Below are 15,645 nucleotides of genomic sequence, written 5' to 3' on the forward strand. Positions count from 1 at the left end.
ATGGTGTATGGGGTGTGGTGTGTGTGGTGGGTGTGGTGTGGTGTGTGTGGTGTGGTGTCCTGTTGTGTGTATGGTATGCAAAGAACCCATGGGGCTCTCCATGCCTTGAGACAGGGTGAAACATTGCTGAGGATTTTAGCTCAGAAGCAAGAGGTGATCACAGGGGCTCCAGGGACAAAGTGACTCCCTGGCCAATAGCAGCAGAGCAGTTATCTGCCCAGCCAGGAACGAATGGAGTCACAGGCAAACTTTGAGGGTCTGAAGTCCCAGGGACGACTGTGTGGGGCTGGGTCATCAAGTGGGACAACGGGCCACAACGAAGAGCCTCAGACTCATCAGGGGACAACTAGTGTTTAGTCACTAGACTACACCAACCTCCCCAATGCAGTACACTAAAAATCACACTTAAGGGTCAGTCAGGGTCCTAATTTCCTATCCACATACCCATGAGATCGTGTGAGCCCCTGGACCTGGTCAACAACTTAGCAGGCAAATCTGTAGAGCTTGTGTTACTTCAAAGAGGCTAAGTATATAAAGACGCTGCTTAAATGATGGGATCAGGCTGAGCTTATCGGATTTGACTAAAAGTGTGTGTGTGTGTGTGTGTGTGTGTGTGTGTGTGTGTGTGTATTTCCACAAAGTTCATGAAAAAGACCACATCGCTTTTTTGAAAGTAAAGAAGCTACATTTTCTCAGCAATATCTGATTACAGCATGAAAAAAAAAACTGGCAACCCAGTATATACTATAAATAAGTGATTAATATCTTCAATGTATAAAATAAGCTTACAAATAGAAAAGAAATAAAAATAAATGGGTTTATAAAAAGCGGCCAAAACGCACAGACAAGCAATTTCACATTACAAAAGTCGAAATACAAATGACTAATGAGAATACAGGGGGAAATTTTTCAAATAGCAAAGAAACATACAATTTAAAAATGAGAAGCCACAATGCAAGCGTCCGGCTGGCAAAGCAAATAGCACTAAAATACGGGGAACCTGCTAGACAAGGAAGGTGGGTCTTCCCATCTGAACCTGAAACCCTGAGGCAACAAAACACAGCAATGCCTTCGTCCTGAAGTGCCGTCTCCTTCAGAGTAATGACTTGCCTGTCTGCAGCCTGCTTTGAGAGTCGGCTGTTGTTCAAAACATTGCTGGAACTCATTCTAGATGTTTTCTGAGCCTACAGCACATTCTTTTGAATATGATGGTAAATCTTCAGTTTCATTGACAGTTTCATCTCATGGAAAGAGCCAGAATTAATTTAAAGCCAAGTCTGCTTATACTATTTGTGATCAGTGAAAGGTTTTCTCATAAATCCGTTCTGGAGGCCATGACAAAGAGGCATTCCAGAACTATGTAGCAGCTCGTGGAAATAACTATTTGCCACCGCAGGTGGTAAGGATGGTACTTGGCAGGACATCTCTCACCTGTCCGGTGTAAAGGTCTCCCACTGGCCTGTCCACAGTTCTCTTTCCACGAAGCCTTTGACAGTCTGAAATATAGGCTTGGTCATGTCACCCTTGTTCCTAGTCAAAAACTCATAAAATGGCTCGAAAAGTGTATTTGGTCTGGTTCCTTTCTCCCCAGCTTCATTTGTTACCAGCTATCTCACAGACCTTCAGTTCTGGCCACACCAGTCATCTGGAAAATCCTCATGGACATCTGGCCAACCTTGTCGGAGTCCTTGTCCATTCTGTCCCCTCCGCCACCCTCTCAGCCCCCGAACATCTCCTCATCCTGCACATCTCGGCTCAAAGGTCAAGCCCTCCTTCACAGCAAGCCTTTTTCTGCCCTCCCTGCTCAGGGTCGTTCTTAGCCACAGTATATGTTTTCAAGGCACCACCTACGTCCTCTTCACTGGGCAGTTTGGATTTTTTAATCAGACATTATCTGATCCAAAGAGATTAGAAGCCTGCAGGAAGGCGAGGACCCAGACTCTTTTTATTTGGTGCATGGCATAAAGCCCAGCATACCGGAAGTCCTCAATAAATAACCAGCAGATGAAAGAGAAATGTTATTTGATATGCTTGTGAGGTAGATATGCCGCAAGATGGTCAGAATAATCTTCCCTCCTTCTCTGCATCTGCCACTCACCCCATCAGGACATCAAGCTATGTCCTTCACCCTTGCACCTACGTGGGCCTTGTGACTTGCTTTCACTGCAGAATGAGACAGCAGTGACACTGGGCCAGGTCTGGGCCTAGCTCTTCAAAGGCCTGGCAGTGTCTGCCCTGGCTCTCTTAGAGAGAACAGCCACGCTGTAAAAAAGCTGGTCTAGGGGCGCTTGGGTGGCTCAGTCACTGAAGTGTCTGACTCTTGGTTTCGACTCAGGTCATGATCTCAGGGCTGTGGGATCAAGCACCATGTCGGGCTCTGCGCTCTGCAGGTAGTGTGCTGGAGACTGTCTCTCCCTTTCTGTCTCCCTCTACTCCTCCCCTTGCTCATGCTCATGCTCTTGCTCTCTCTCTCCTTCAAATAAATACTTAAATCTAATAAAAAAGGAAGGAAGAAAGAAGAAAAAAGAAAATAAAAGAAAAGAAAAGGAAAAGAAAAGAAAAGAAAGAGCAAACTGGTCTACACCACTGGAGGAAGAAAGGCCACCAATTCTGAGAGCCAGCCCCAATGGTCAGATGTACTGGGTCTTGACTCATCCCTGCCCCACAGAATCATGAGCTATAAAACAGTTATTGCTTTAGACAACTATGTTTTGGGATGGTTTGTAGTACAGCCAGAGTAACCGAGAAACTGGCCTCTATCTTAAAATCATAACGGCTCTCAGATTATCTTCACACCATTATCTCTAAGAGGTCAACCTTGTCGGTTAAGAATCAGGGGCCTGTAACAAAGCAACCCAATGTCTGGTTATCTGGGGCATCCACAAGAGTCAGAGTTGTTATACGTCCTTTATATGTCATTACCTGCACTTGCCCTTCTTTCTTGCCGTGTCTCACACATCACCATCTGAAACTTTGCTATGCATTTCATTGTGCAGATTTTCCGCTCCATTAGGGTAGGGATTTTTTTCTTGTTTTTTTTTCTCCAGCAATTCTAGCTGCCTGGCACATAGTAGATGCTCAATGAAATTTTGCTGAATGAGTGAATCATTCTTTACCTCACTGCTTCTACCCGATAAGCCCCTTGCAAGATCTATCTGCCCTCAAACACCCCATTTTTTTAAAAGATTTTATTTATTTATTTGACAGAGAGAGACACAGTGAGAGAGGGAACACAAGCAGGGGGAGTGGGAGAGGGAGAAGCAGGCTTCCTGCGGAGCAGGGAGCCCGACGCATGGCTTGATCCCAGGACCCTGGGATCATGACCTGAGCTGAAGGCAGACGCTTAACGACTGAGCCACCCAGGTGCCCCTCAAACACCCCATTTTAAAACACATTCTTTCTCCTCACTACCGCATGGTCTGCTATCTTTTTAACATAAATATCAAATATTCTATGTCCACAGGAACCACAGCTCAGCCCAACACAGCCTCCTTTGACTCAGAGGTAACAGCAATGACTAGGTCCAATAATAATGCCTACTTTGTATTGAAATCAGAGAACCAGAGTTCAGACATACACCGATGCGTTCAGTAAACGTTGCCCCCTTTATCCCTTTCTTTCTGACGTTCTCTCTTTCTCAGACCTCCAGAGGCATCTGCACACTACCTATGTCGGCAACAGTCTGCAAGTCACATACGCACTGATAAAATTCACATTTATGGCCATTTACTCTCTGCTAGGCACTGTGCCAGGCGGTTGATCTGTTCAACACGTCCTATTTTATGAAAAAGAAAGCCTAGCTTTCGATCTCAGGCCACCACTTTTCCCACCCAGCCCAATGACTCTGGAACTGGCAGGCTCTAGACCAAGGGATAAAATAAGCAAAGATGATGTACACGCTTTAGGCGCTGGAGCTCCCCGCGAGACACATTTTTCACCCTTCCTATTCTCCCTATTCATCTCCATGATCAAAATCTGGCTTTTCCAAACATTCACGCCAAGGTATCAATGACTGATAACAGCCTCAGAGGTGACACCCCTCCCTACAAGGGGTTCTGACTTTCAGCCAAACATTGAGGATGCAAAAAGAAAACAAGACTTGCGGGTGGGCAAGTCAGATTTCTACCAGCAATCACACTATTCGGTCGAGTCCAGCAACCAACCTGGCCTTGATGGGAGGAGCTGGGGAGGAAGGAAGTGTGGAGGCGGTGAGGAGCCCTCTCACAGGGTAGAAGGGCAGCCTTCGGCCATGAAAGAGTGCTCACTCACCATCCTGGGCCGGTTCCTACACGTGTGGGCGCTTTCTTCTCAGCTTTGTATACCGCACACATCCCTGCCTGGCTTAGTTTCTAATCCTGCTGTTCTCTGACAGCCTAGCTCAGACTGATAATCTCTTCTTCCCAGGAAGTACTTGTTATACTTAAGAGCTTGTGTCCATTGTGTATGATAATCTAATGGCCTATTTATTCTTCCTGTTCACACTTTGCATGAAAAATGTACTTAAGACAGTTACTAAAAACAGATAACATCTCACTGATGGCCCAACAGAAGCAGTGCAGGCTTCAAGTCCCTGCTCAGTCAACAGTGGTACATCTAGAAGTTTCCACAGTGCCCCCCAGACACAGTTAACTGTGATATTCCTTCGCACTTCTAATACCACTTCACAGACTTGTGATAATTGTTCCTAATTTGTTTCCTTAACTAGACTGTGATGCCCTTGAGGGCAGGGAATGTGCTTTATTCATCTTTTTGTTCTAACTCAGTGCCTGGTACTTACTACACAGTCAACAAATTCTGGAAGAAATAGTCTCTTGCTCACTTGGTGGCATGAAGAAACTGTGGAACAGAGATCCTGGTACGTTGAGGGACCTTTTGCCGACCGAGCAGCCTGGTCAGACTGCCAACTGTACATTTTCAATTTCCCTCCTGCTGCACTGCATTATTAGGATTTAAAGGAGGCCCAGTGATTCTGGGTGCTCCTGTCTTACCATGACTTCCTGCCACTGTAACCTTTTACCTCAATGTTAATAATTCCCCAGGAGAGCAGATACAAGAAGTAGCCCCTGGTTAGACCAGAGTTCCCTTTTGTCTACTATCTGAATCTATGTGACTCCTAATCTGTTCCAGTTTATGTCCCTGCATAAACATGTCTTTACTGTGGTTCCTAGGTATGGTCGATCATCAGCAACATTCCCCATAATCCTCAGCCTCTTAGCTATTAGAGAGTAACACACAACCTTCTTGACAGGTCTTGCTTTCAACTTATGACTATAAATCTCAAATATGTCCTTAGGACTTTCTGGTGACTCCACTAAATTTCCATAAACTATTTACTTTCTCGCCTCAAAGATTAGTATTTCACATCTTTTGTTCGTCAAACCAACATCATTTCCTATTCCTTCCTCACTTGTAGCTGATGATCTTGCTTTTCATTAGGTCAAGGGCATAAATATATTCTGAAGAGCTGATTGCCTCTCCTCTCCGGATCTGCTTGCCTGTGCTTATAGTCCCTGGCTTCTCCCTCACTTCCCAACACTCCACTTGGGCACTGAATCCCACCTCCTCCCTGGCCTATACCATCAGCAACTCTATTCCATCGTTCCCTCAGAATATAAACGTGGTATCCTATCTCCCACTTTTGGAAATTCTCTCTAGATCCTTCCGGCTCTCCTCTATTTCCCTGCTCCACTGTCTAGGAAAACCTTTCCCAAGACTTGTCTCTTTTCACTGTTCCCACTTCTTCATCTTTTATTCTTTCTAGGAAGCACACAGTCAGGCTTTTGTCTCCCTCATTCCATGAGACTATTATCCTTAACGGGCATCCCCATATCACCAAGGACCTCCACACGGCCAAGTCCAATGTTGATTCCCAGCCCTCCTCTGACTTGGCCAAGCAGTTGCCTGTGACACAGCTGGATACTCTTGCCTTCTCGAAACATTTCCATTTGGCTTTGGGAACAACGCAGTCTCCTGGTTTTCCTCCTTCCTCCCTCGTCGCTCCTTCTCAACTTCTTCTGCTGGTTGGTTCTCCTCCTCTCCCCAGCCCTCGAATACCAGAATGCCCCAGGTTCAGTTCTTATCTCTCTTTTCTCTCCGTATGTCCTCCCTTGTAGATCCGTCCACTTCTGTGGCTTTGAATACGTTGATGTGTCCCCAGTTTACATGGTAGCCCAGCGGCCCCTTGCAGCTCCGAACTCATGTATCTACCTGCCACTTGGCATCTCTACTTAGATGTTGAATAGACACTACTCAGCGTGGCTACACAAAATAAACACGTGTGCTTCTGCTCCTGCCAGCCCCTAACAACTCCATCATTCTCTAGTTTTCCCAGTCTCAGCCAAATGCACTACTGTTTGCCCAGGGGCTTAGGCCCCAGACCCAGAAGTTATCTTTAATTCCTCTCTTTTTTTCTCATACCCTATGTCCAAACTTGTCAGTTCCACCTGTGAAATAAGTGCTGAATGTGATCACTTCTCACCACCCCCACCTGTTTCACCCAAGCGCTAGGCATCACGACCTTTCCAACCTTGGCTGCTCTAACAGCCTCCCAACTGGTTTCCCTGCTTCCACAGTCATCCCCCCAAACAGCCCACACTCCACCCAGCAACCAGAGTGATCCTTTAAAAATATAAAACCAGCCACTCCCCTCCTAAAACCTGTCTGGATGGCTTCCCGCGGCAATTGGAATAATATGCAGATTCTACTTGGGCCTAAAAGACCCACATCACTCTGACCTAGTCTGTCTCCACAACCAGTTTTTGAACTTGTCTGCCTATGCATGCTCTGTAGTTCAGCCACTCTGGCCTCTTTGCTCTGCCTTGAACAGGTCAGGCTATTTCCCATCTCTGGACTTGCCGTCCCTCTACCCAAAAGGCCCTTCCGGACTTGGCAACGTTTGCTCCTCACTTCAGTTCGGTCTGCTCCAATATCACCTCTTCAGAGAGGACTCCTCTGACCACCCACCCCACTGCCCTGCAAATCTTTATCCTCTTATCCTGTTTACTTTTTAAATAATACTTAGTAATCCTTGATATAGATATATATTTGTTTGTCCATTTCCCCTAAAGATATATTTGTTTTTCCATTTCCCCTAAAAGAATGCAAACATTTTACTGGTAAAGAGTGTGTTGCCTTGTTCAAACTATATGCTTAGAACAAGTGCTCCATATATACTTGATGAGGGCATGGATGCACGAATAAGCTTCAGGAGGAAGTAAGAGACGGTCCACAGAAAGGTAGGGAAGCGGTGGTTCAGGCAGAGTGTTATTTAAATAAATTCCAAGCTGTGATGTACTTCCAGGGACAGAGTCAGCAATAACGATGGGCAGGCACAATCGAAAGCCAGCTAGTGGACTCAGAGGGCCTCTCAAGCAGCCCCGTTAGATAGAAATTTCTGCAACGATGAAAATGCTCAATGTCTCTGCTGTCCCCAACAGTAGCCACTGGCCAGCACTTGAATTTTGGCTAGTGGGAATGAGGGACTGGATATTAATTATCTTTAATTTTAATTTGCATTAAATTGCCACATGTGGCTGGTGGCTATGGTATCAGCGAAGCTCTAGAACCTGCAGAATCTATCCCCACCCCAGTTTGGGATTTCAGCATAATAATGCATTCCTCACTGAGTTGTGGAGAGGATGAATGAAATAAAGAGCCTGGACAAATGAAGTTTGGAGTTAGCCCTCAAAAACGAACAGCTGCTATTATGACACAGAGTTGCAAATTAAAGTACTTTAAATGCATGCCACTTAAATTTGACTCTAAAGTGCCTGAAACGAACTTTTATTAATTTTTATCATAAATTTTTTTGTTTGCTAGAGTTAGTGGACAACAAATGTGTGGGTCTATATTTGAGCTCACAAACTAAAAATAGCAAACAACCATTTTGGGATCTCCTGAAGGCCTTTCAGAGATAGATGACTATTCCAAGTGGATCAGCTTGCTGATACTTACAATGAGCTACTTAGCTTTGACAATAGCTAATATGGCATTTGCAAAAGTTGGATTTGTAACATTACTGTATTATTTTCAAACTGTGTCATCTGCAATTTCCAGAATGATCTTGGATAAGAGTACTGTCTGTTTTAATACTATTAAAATAAAGGGGAAAGTATCACTTATTGGAAACATTATGTTGAATTCTTTAAAGCTTAAATTCGTTTGGACATAAACTCATCTTTTTTTTTCTTGTCAGTGGCTGGCCACACTTTCTTCCATACTGAATCCAGAAAATAAAATTAACACAGATATAGAACATAAGCAGACCATTATGACTAACCCTTAGGAATAATCTAATCTAATAATAAAATTACACATTTGTTCAGAATAAGTATGGTGCTTATTTTTAGGCCAAGAGAATTTGCAGTCCATAGCAGCAGAGGTGAAAAGTGGCATTCCACAGCCCCTGCCGAAGTGTGTGCTGGAGACTCTGAGACTCCAAAGAAGAGGGATCTATTTAAATTAAACACATGCTTAACGGCATTAAGAAAAGTTGACGTTCTTATTAAGGAGACCAATTAATCTGTTGGAAGCCACTTTACAGTAGTTGAAAAAGTGCCCTAGGACATAATAATATAAATGAGACTGGGAGAAGAAAGGAATCTAAAATTCACTCTTCTATAAAGGAGCATTTTCCTAACTGCCCCCCCCTCCCCGCCGCCGCTTTGCTGTTTGAAATGCAGATCCTTTTTCTTTCCCCCCCCCCCCCCCCCCCCCCCCCCCCCCCCCCCCCGGCTGTGAGTCTGGGGTAGCACAGGGGAACAGGATGAAGATCCCTAAATACCAAGGTCGGGTGTTTAAAGACTTACCAATGGGCATCACCAAGAAAAAAGGCAGCCAGCAGAGGACGAAGCAGCCGACCACGATGCCCAGTGTTTTGGCCGCTTTCTTCTCCCGGGAAAACTTGAGGAGCCTCACGGAGAAGTGCGTCTTGTTTTTGGCGCTGGACACCCCGGTGCCTCCTACGGGGACATTTTTCCGATGGATGCGGAGCGTCACCTGCTCCGAGTCCGACTTGTCGGTCTTGAGGCCAGACTTGAGGCCCCTGCTTTCCCTCTTGGCCACCACATAGACCCGGCAGTACATGACCAGGATGATGGTCAGTGGCACGTAGAAGGAGCCCAGCGCCGAGAAGAGCACGTAGCCGGGCTCCTCGGTGATCTGGCAGATGGTCTCGTCCTCCGGGGCCGGCTGCCTCCAGCCAAAGAGAGGCCCGATGGAGATGACGAGGGAGAGCGCCCAGACACAGAGCAGAGCCATGAGACCCCTCTTCTGGGTGACGATGGTGGGGTAGCGCAGCGGGTAGCTCACACCTATATAGCGGTCGATGGAGATGATGCAGAGTCCCATGATGGACGCGGTGCAGCACAGGACGTCAACCGCCGCCCAGATATTGCAGAAGACCCTGCCAAAGGCCCAGTAGCCCAGGATCTCGAAGATAGCTGAGAAGGGCAGCACGGTGGAGGTGAGTAGGAGGTCGGCCACCGCCAGGTTGACGATGTAGTAGTGAGTGACCGAGTGCAGATGCCGGTGGCAGGCCACGGAGAGGATCACGAGGATGTTGCCCAGCACACCGAAAATGATGAGGCCCCCCAAGATCACCCCGAGTAGAATGGCCTTGGATATGTTCACCGGTGCGGGCGGGTGGGTGCAGTTGGAACTGTCGGAAGCATTTCCAGAGAGAAACACCATGGTCCCAGCCAGGGCCGGCGAGGTCCGGCTCTCGAGAGCCACCCTCGGGCGAGGGCGGAGGCGGAAGCGAGGGAGCAGAGTCAAAAGGTCTCGGCTCGGGGAAGCCTTGCCCGCTGGGGTTAGCTGGGGGTGAGAGAGAGCGCGCGGGTGGGAAGCAACCCCGGCCTGCCGTGCAAACCCTCAGAAGGCCACGCAAAGGGGCAGGGCGTTAAAGGCGACATGGCCAGGGGCGCGCGGGGCTACCCGCGGACCCTATCCACCCTTTGCGCTGGCCTCCGGCCCCAACTCCCTTCCTACCCGAGGCTTGGCGCTAAGCTCGAGGAGGCACGTTGCAAAACGCAGTCGCAGAATTACAGGGGCCCGCTTCTGCGTACTGTCTGATCCGTCCTGCTTAGAAGATTCAGCATTCTGCACGTAATTGGGAATTCAACAGTGCAGCGCCAGTCTCCCCGCAAACCACAGTCAAGTACCGGTTTGCCGTCGACTCTCAAAGGCGGGGACCGCTGGCATCTGGGCGCTTCTGCCGGCCCGCAGTTACCCACAGGGTGAGTGGCCCGCGGTGGACTCGTGATATTGATCCAGCTTCTCCGCGCGCAGACCGGGGTAAGTGGATAAAATGTTGGCCAGGACCGAGGCGGCTGCGGGGCGTTGTTTGCCCGCGTCCTCCTGAAAGAGCGCAAAGAGAAAGGCGGAGTGTATAGCAGACGCCCCGGGGAGCGAGGCCAAACCCGGCTCGACGGACCGTGGGCGGCGGCTGGGAGCCCCGCCGACTCTGCGGTCCCGGAGCGGCGTGCCCTGCCGCAGCACAGGCGGCGCGCGAGGGGACCGCGCGCCCGGCTCCCCGCCGCTGGGAACCTGCCCTGGCGCGCGGCCCGCGGCCTCTGGCCCGCTCCAAGATCCGAAGCAAACAAACCCCAAGCTGCGGCGGCCAATTACGAGCGGCCGCACAGCGAAATTAAACCCCGCGACGCTCGCTAGGCGGGACTGCGGCTGGTGTGTGCGTTTGTGTGTGTAGCGCAGAGCCGAGTCGGTGAAAACCGGCGGTTGCCATTTGAACAGGTTGCATCGCAGCCACCTGGAGGGGGCGGCCTGGGAGAGGGAACCGCAGCGACCCGGGGACCGCAGGCGAGCCCGTGCCACGCGCACGTTCACGCCGGAGGAATTCACACTCGGGTGTGCGGTGCGCGCCGGTCTGTCGACCAGCCAAGCCGGCTCCAGAGCCAGGTCCCGAGCAAAGCCTGGCGGGGCCCGAGGGCTGAACGCGACCCAGGTCGGTCCAGGAGCCCTTTTCAAGCCGCAGGATCGGCGGTGCGGGAGGACTTGAGCCTCGAGCCACACCCGGACGGGCTGCGCGGGTGCAGGCGAAGTGGTGGGGAGGGCAAGCGCTACTCTGCAGAAGGGGCTTTGCAAGTGGCGGTCACTGCGGCTTTGGTGGGCTTAAAAAATCAAGCGGAAAGGGGGACGCTTCGGTTTTCTGCGCTGGGGGCCATGGTCTGTGTGAGAAACTTAGGTTTCCAGGGCCGCGAGCCGACCACAGGGACTCAGGCAGGAATGCGAGGACTGGGGACCCATCTTGCCTTCTAAGGACTCTGGCTGGGGTCGGGGCCCTGAGGCGGGACCCTAGGGGCAAAGGCTCTTGTGAAAAATCACAAGTTCAAGAGCTCACAGGTGGTACTAAAAGCAAGCAACTGCAGAAAGCCTCTTTACCACGGGGCGATAAATACGGGCTGAAAAACACACTTGTTAACTAGGAGGTAACTTTCTAGAATATATAAGGGAAACAGGGTGGGGTGGGAATGCTGGTGTCACAGCGGGTGAAAAAAGCGGGGGGCGCTTAGGGAAAGTGCGGGTTCCGGCTCACGGGGAAGCAAGGGAGATGTGCCTTCACCCACCCGGCCCTGCTGGACGCCCGCGTCCCGCGCCGCCGCGCACTCACCTGGAGCTGGGAGCGGACCGGGAGTTCGGTCCCACGAGCAGCCCTGCCGCCTCTCTCTGGGGGAGAAGGCGACCGTCTCACCGAGGAACCAGTTCTTAGTTCTTCTGCACCCGCTGACTCACCCCTCCACCACAGATGTCTTTAAGCTCCCAGCTCACTATCGCTTTACCTGCAGAATTTAAAATAGTGAAAATAGGAAAAGAAAAAAAAAAAAACCCAATAGCCAACCAATAACTCCACATTCACCCTTTAAATATTCAAGCTCCCCGACATCAGCAAAGAATGGCAAGGAACTTTGCAGCTAGCTCTCGCTGACGTCACACAGGCAGTAGCCCCAGCGAGTACGGTAATCGGCTGTTTACCGTATTACTCTGCGGCAACAGGCAGAATGCGCACAGCCGTATTTTTTAATTTCTTTTTTTTTCTGCTCCCTCTTGTCTTGGGTGGATTAAGTTCTCGCTTTACTTTAAAAAAGATATGTGTATGGGTATGTGTTTGTGTGTAACTTTTATTTATAGTAAATAACTTATTTAAATGATATGATTTTTTTAAATAAAGAAAAATTGACACTTGCCGGACAGATATTATTGCATGTATAGTGTGTTCAAAGACATGACCTAAAAGTTACATTTGGGGGCACGTGGGTGGCTCAGTCGTTAAGCGTGTGCCTTCGGCTCAGGTCATGGTCCCAGGGTCCTGGGATCAAGCCCGGTATCGGGCTCCCTGCTCAGCGGGAAGCCTGCTTCTCCCTCTCCCACTCCCCCTGCTTGTGTTCCCTCTCTCGCTGTCTCTCTCTGTCAGATAAATAAATAAAATCTTAAAAAAAAAAAAAAAAAGTTACATTTGAACAGCTTTATTCAATTAACACTGGAACTAGGTTCTGTTAAAAATCAAGAAGAGCATGTTGTTATGCCAAATACGCAGGTAAATTATATTTGCAGATGTTTTAAGATGAGAGTAAAATCAGATAACACTTAATAAATCTGATTGCAATAAAATTATGATTCCAGGAAGATAATGTGAGCATATCTAACCTTTATTAAATATGATCCATCTCTCATTTCTTTAGACAAATGGAATTTAAAAAAGCATTATAGTCCCGCTGTAGTTTCTTACACAGTTTAGTGTTGGTAAAGTGCCACAAATTCTCTTCCAGTTTTTATAAGAAAATGTATTTTTTAAGGGAATGTTACTTCTGTTACTTCTCTTTTAATTCTCGTTGATTCATAATACTTGGCATATGAAAAGCTGACATCACCAGTTTTATTTACTTTTTTTTCTGGTAAATTCCATGTTCTGTTTACCTTGCAATTGAATAAAGCCATATGTGTTTTTGGAATATTGGGAAAATACTAGAATTTTCTCCACTCTGATTCCCACCTCCTACATCATCCTCTTTCATCTTTATTGATTTAGACAAAATACTGTTCTTAAAGTATTTACTAGTAACAAAGAGAGAACTTTGACCAATGGTTTGCATTGGAATTCTCTCCCCTGAACAAAAGTTTGTTAATATTGTTTTTTTCCAAGGAGATGTTTGGGAGGCCCTTTTATAGCAATATACCTCTAATGTCTTGGAGTAATGTCCATGGAAAGATCAGGGAGCACTACTTCATTAAAGACCTAATATTTAGATTTCCTTTTCTCGTATACACAATGCCGCCCACCTCCCACATCTCTGGGGGTAGTACCTACACCTATCACATTTGATTAGACTGTAATATTGTTTGATTTGACTTTAATATTATTTTTAAAAATATACAAAAATGGCTTGTTCATCCATAAACTGAATTTTAGGTTGTAGAAGAAACAGTGGATAAGGATACAGGAAATCTGGGTTCACTCTAATTAAGTAACGAAGTCACTTGCTGTCTCTGGGAGTCAGTTCCCTCAGGTAGGGAGAGCTGGACTTTAATTCCCTGTTAACTCTTACATCTTGTCCTCGAATATGTATATAACATATGTTCTTTAGAAATCCCATCCACCAGACAGATATTATTATTGTTTGATTTCATATTCATTAACCTTATACCATGAAGGCGAGCTTTCTATTAAGATTTGTTCTACGGTAGGTAAGGGAAACAGTGTTATCGGCAAGAAAAGCAACCCAAAATTGCTCAGCTCTGCAAGGTTAGAATGTAACAAAGGTCTTTGGAACTCCCAGTCCTCCAGCCCCCAACAAACAAGCATGCAACCCCTCCTTTCCCCCACTGGCTAACTAGTTGGAGCCAAGGCTGAGAACTCTTTTTTTTGTAGCTTGGTCCCTACACACTGCCAGATAGCGAACATCAGTATTTGTGACGCTAACTCTTGGAACCAATTTTTCTTGGGTAGCCATAGACCCACATACAGGGAACTATCCATCTGTGGGTTTCCTTTAAAGACTAGTTGAGGTGAATGTCCCAGAAGGTGCTGAGTTGGATCCCTGGAGAGGTGGGGTGAAGACAGAGTAGACTGTAGAGTCATGAAGATGCTGTCCCTGCCCTCCTATAAAACCAGAGGCAAAACCCAGCTTTTCCAAGCCTAGACTTCCTAATTTTTAAAGCGACACAATAAAACCCCCCAAGGTTGTTATGAGGACCGACTGAAATTATATCTCATAGGGCTTATCCACGCTCTTGTTAGTAATCTTATTAACGCTTTCCCTTTCTCTTCATTTTGTGTGCTACTTTACAGTGAAACATATTTCTAATCCAGAGTGGTCCCAATCCCACATTAACATGAGCACGATGTATTCAGCTGGAGAAATCTGTGCAATGACCTGAGAATTACACCTAAGCCCACTGCTATAAGCACAGTGACCCAACAAAGCAAAGTAGGGGACTGGACCTGGTCACAGGCTACTCCCCCTTTCTTCCCACTCCCCCTTGTCCCACATCTTGAAGGACCATGAAAATATGTGCAAATACTACAGCTGGCCTTTGACCTTTGGCCGTGGTCTGTCATGTGGTCTGCCCTTGAGAAGATGGGTCCAGGAAAAAGGCCTAAGGCCCTGAAAGTGGTTGTGTGGCCATTTGGAGCAGAAGATTCTGGGTCCCAGAGCATAATCTAGAAAGAAGGGTGTAGGCTCCAGTCAGAGATACTAACCTCAGTCCTGTGGTCTTATGGATTCTGGGATCTTTAAAGCCCCAAGCCCAAGTTAGGGGTCCTCTTGCCTGGACCTAACAGCGCTACTCTCTAGACCGTTAGGGTGTGATGGAAGCTGAGAAATTCACTGCAGGGGAGGTTCCAGGAAGGCTCATGGAGGATATGTCTTGATGTAGGGCTTGCAGGATAAGCAGGAGTCAGATTGGTAGGCAGAAGTGAGGAAGGCAAGTCAACGACAGCCATACAACAGAATGTGTGTGTGTGTCTGTAGGTGTGCACACGTGTGCATGTGCGTGTGCTTGTATGTGTGCGTGCAGAGACACTGGGGTCTAATTGGAGAAGAAGAGCTTGCAATCAATATACACCCCATACCTTCGGTTGGCAGAACTGTTAGTGACTGGTGAGAAACTCAACAAGGATAGGAGGCTTTAAGAAGAAAAGAAAAATCTGTCAATCATTATCTTAGAAGACAAGACACCATGGAATTATGAGCTGTTTTCCCAGGCTTATGATTCCAAGTGACAGAGTAGAGGGCTTAATGTTAGTATCTACCCAAAAGACCTGGCTTTTCAACTAATTCTCTTAAGGCTTACAAAGTTAAAGGGGGAGGAAAATGAAAAACATTACTCAGAATGATACTGATGCGGTATCAAGTCACAATTCTCTAAACAAGCCTTGTGTTCTAATTCTTAATCGAACTGAGAAAACTGCACAGTGCACAGACACTTATTGGGGGAAGCCTTGGGTGAGATAATAATTCTGCCCTTGTCATCATTTGTCCTGCTCATTGTTGTCCCTGGGAAAACAACTTGTTCCAAGTCTCATATGAGTCGTGGATCCCATCCCTACGTGGTAGATTATGGTGGGAAGACGGGGTCAAGTCAGTCTATAGCTAGTCCAGGTAAATTATTTCTTTAAAACAATAAATCTTT

The 15,645-nt window shown here is 47.3% G+C and overlaps 1 protein-coding gene across 4 annotated transcripts in view; it reads right to left on the reverse strand.

The window, feature by feature from the left end:
* The window catches only part of ADRA1A (adrenoceptor alpha 1A), a 110,884-nt gene extending 98,790 nt beyond the window's left edge, over positions 1-12,094 (reverse strand). For 2 of the 4 annotated variants that reach the window (XM_032389211.1, XM_032389210.1), the window contains exons 1-2: positions 11,627-12,093; positions 8,808-10,356 (exon numbers count right to left, since the gene is read on the reverse strand). In XM_032389211.1, coding sequence (XP_032245102.1) covers positions 8,808-9,690 — 883 coding nt within the window. In that variant the 5' untranslated portion in view covers positions 9,691-10,356; positions 11,627-12,093. Of the gene's footprint in view, positions 1-8,807; positions 10,357-11,626 lie in introns of all 4 variants that reach the window. The other 2 variants (XM_032389213.1, XM_032389212.1) reach the window with 1 other exon arrangement.
* Positions 12,095-15,645: the final 3,551 nt, after the last annotated feature.

Source organism: Phoca vitulina, unplaced genomic scaffold (assembly GCF_004348235.1).
Source record: "Phoca vitulina isolate PV1807 unplaced genomic scaffold, GSC_HSeal_1.0 scaffold53, whole genome shotgun sequence".
In the NCBI taxonomy this organism is placed as follows: Eukaryota; Metazoa; Chordata; class Mammalia; order Carnivora; family Phocidae; genus Phoca; species Phoca vitulina.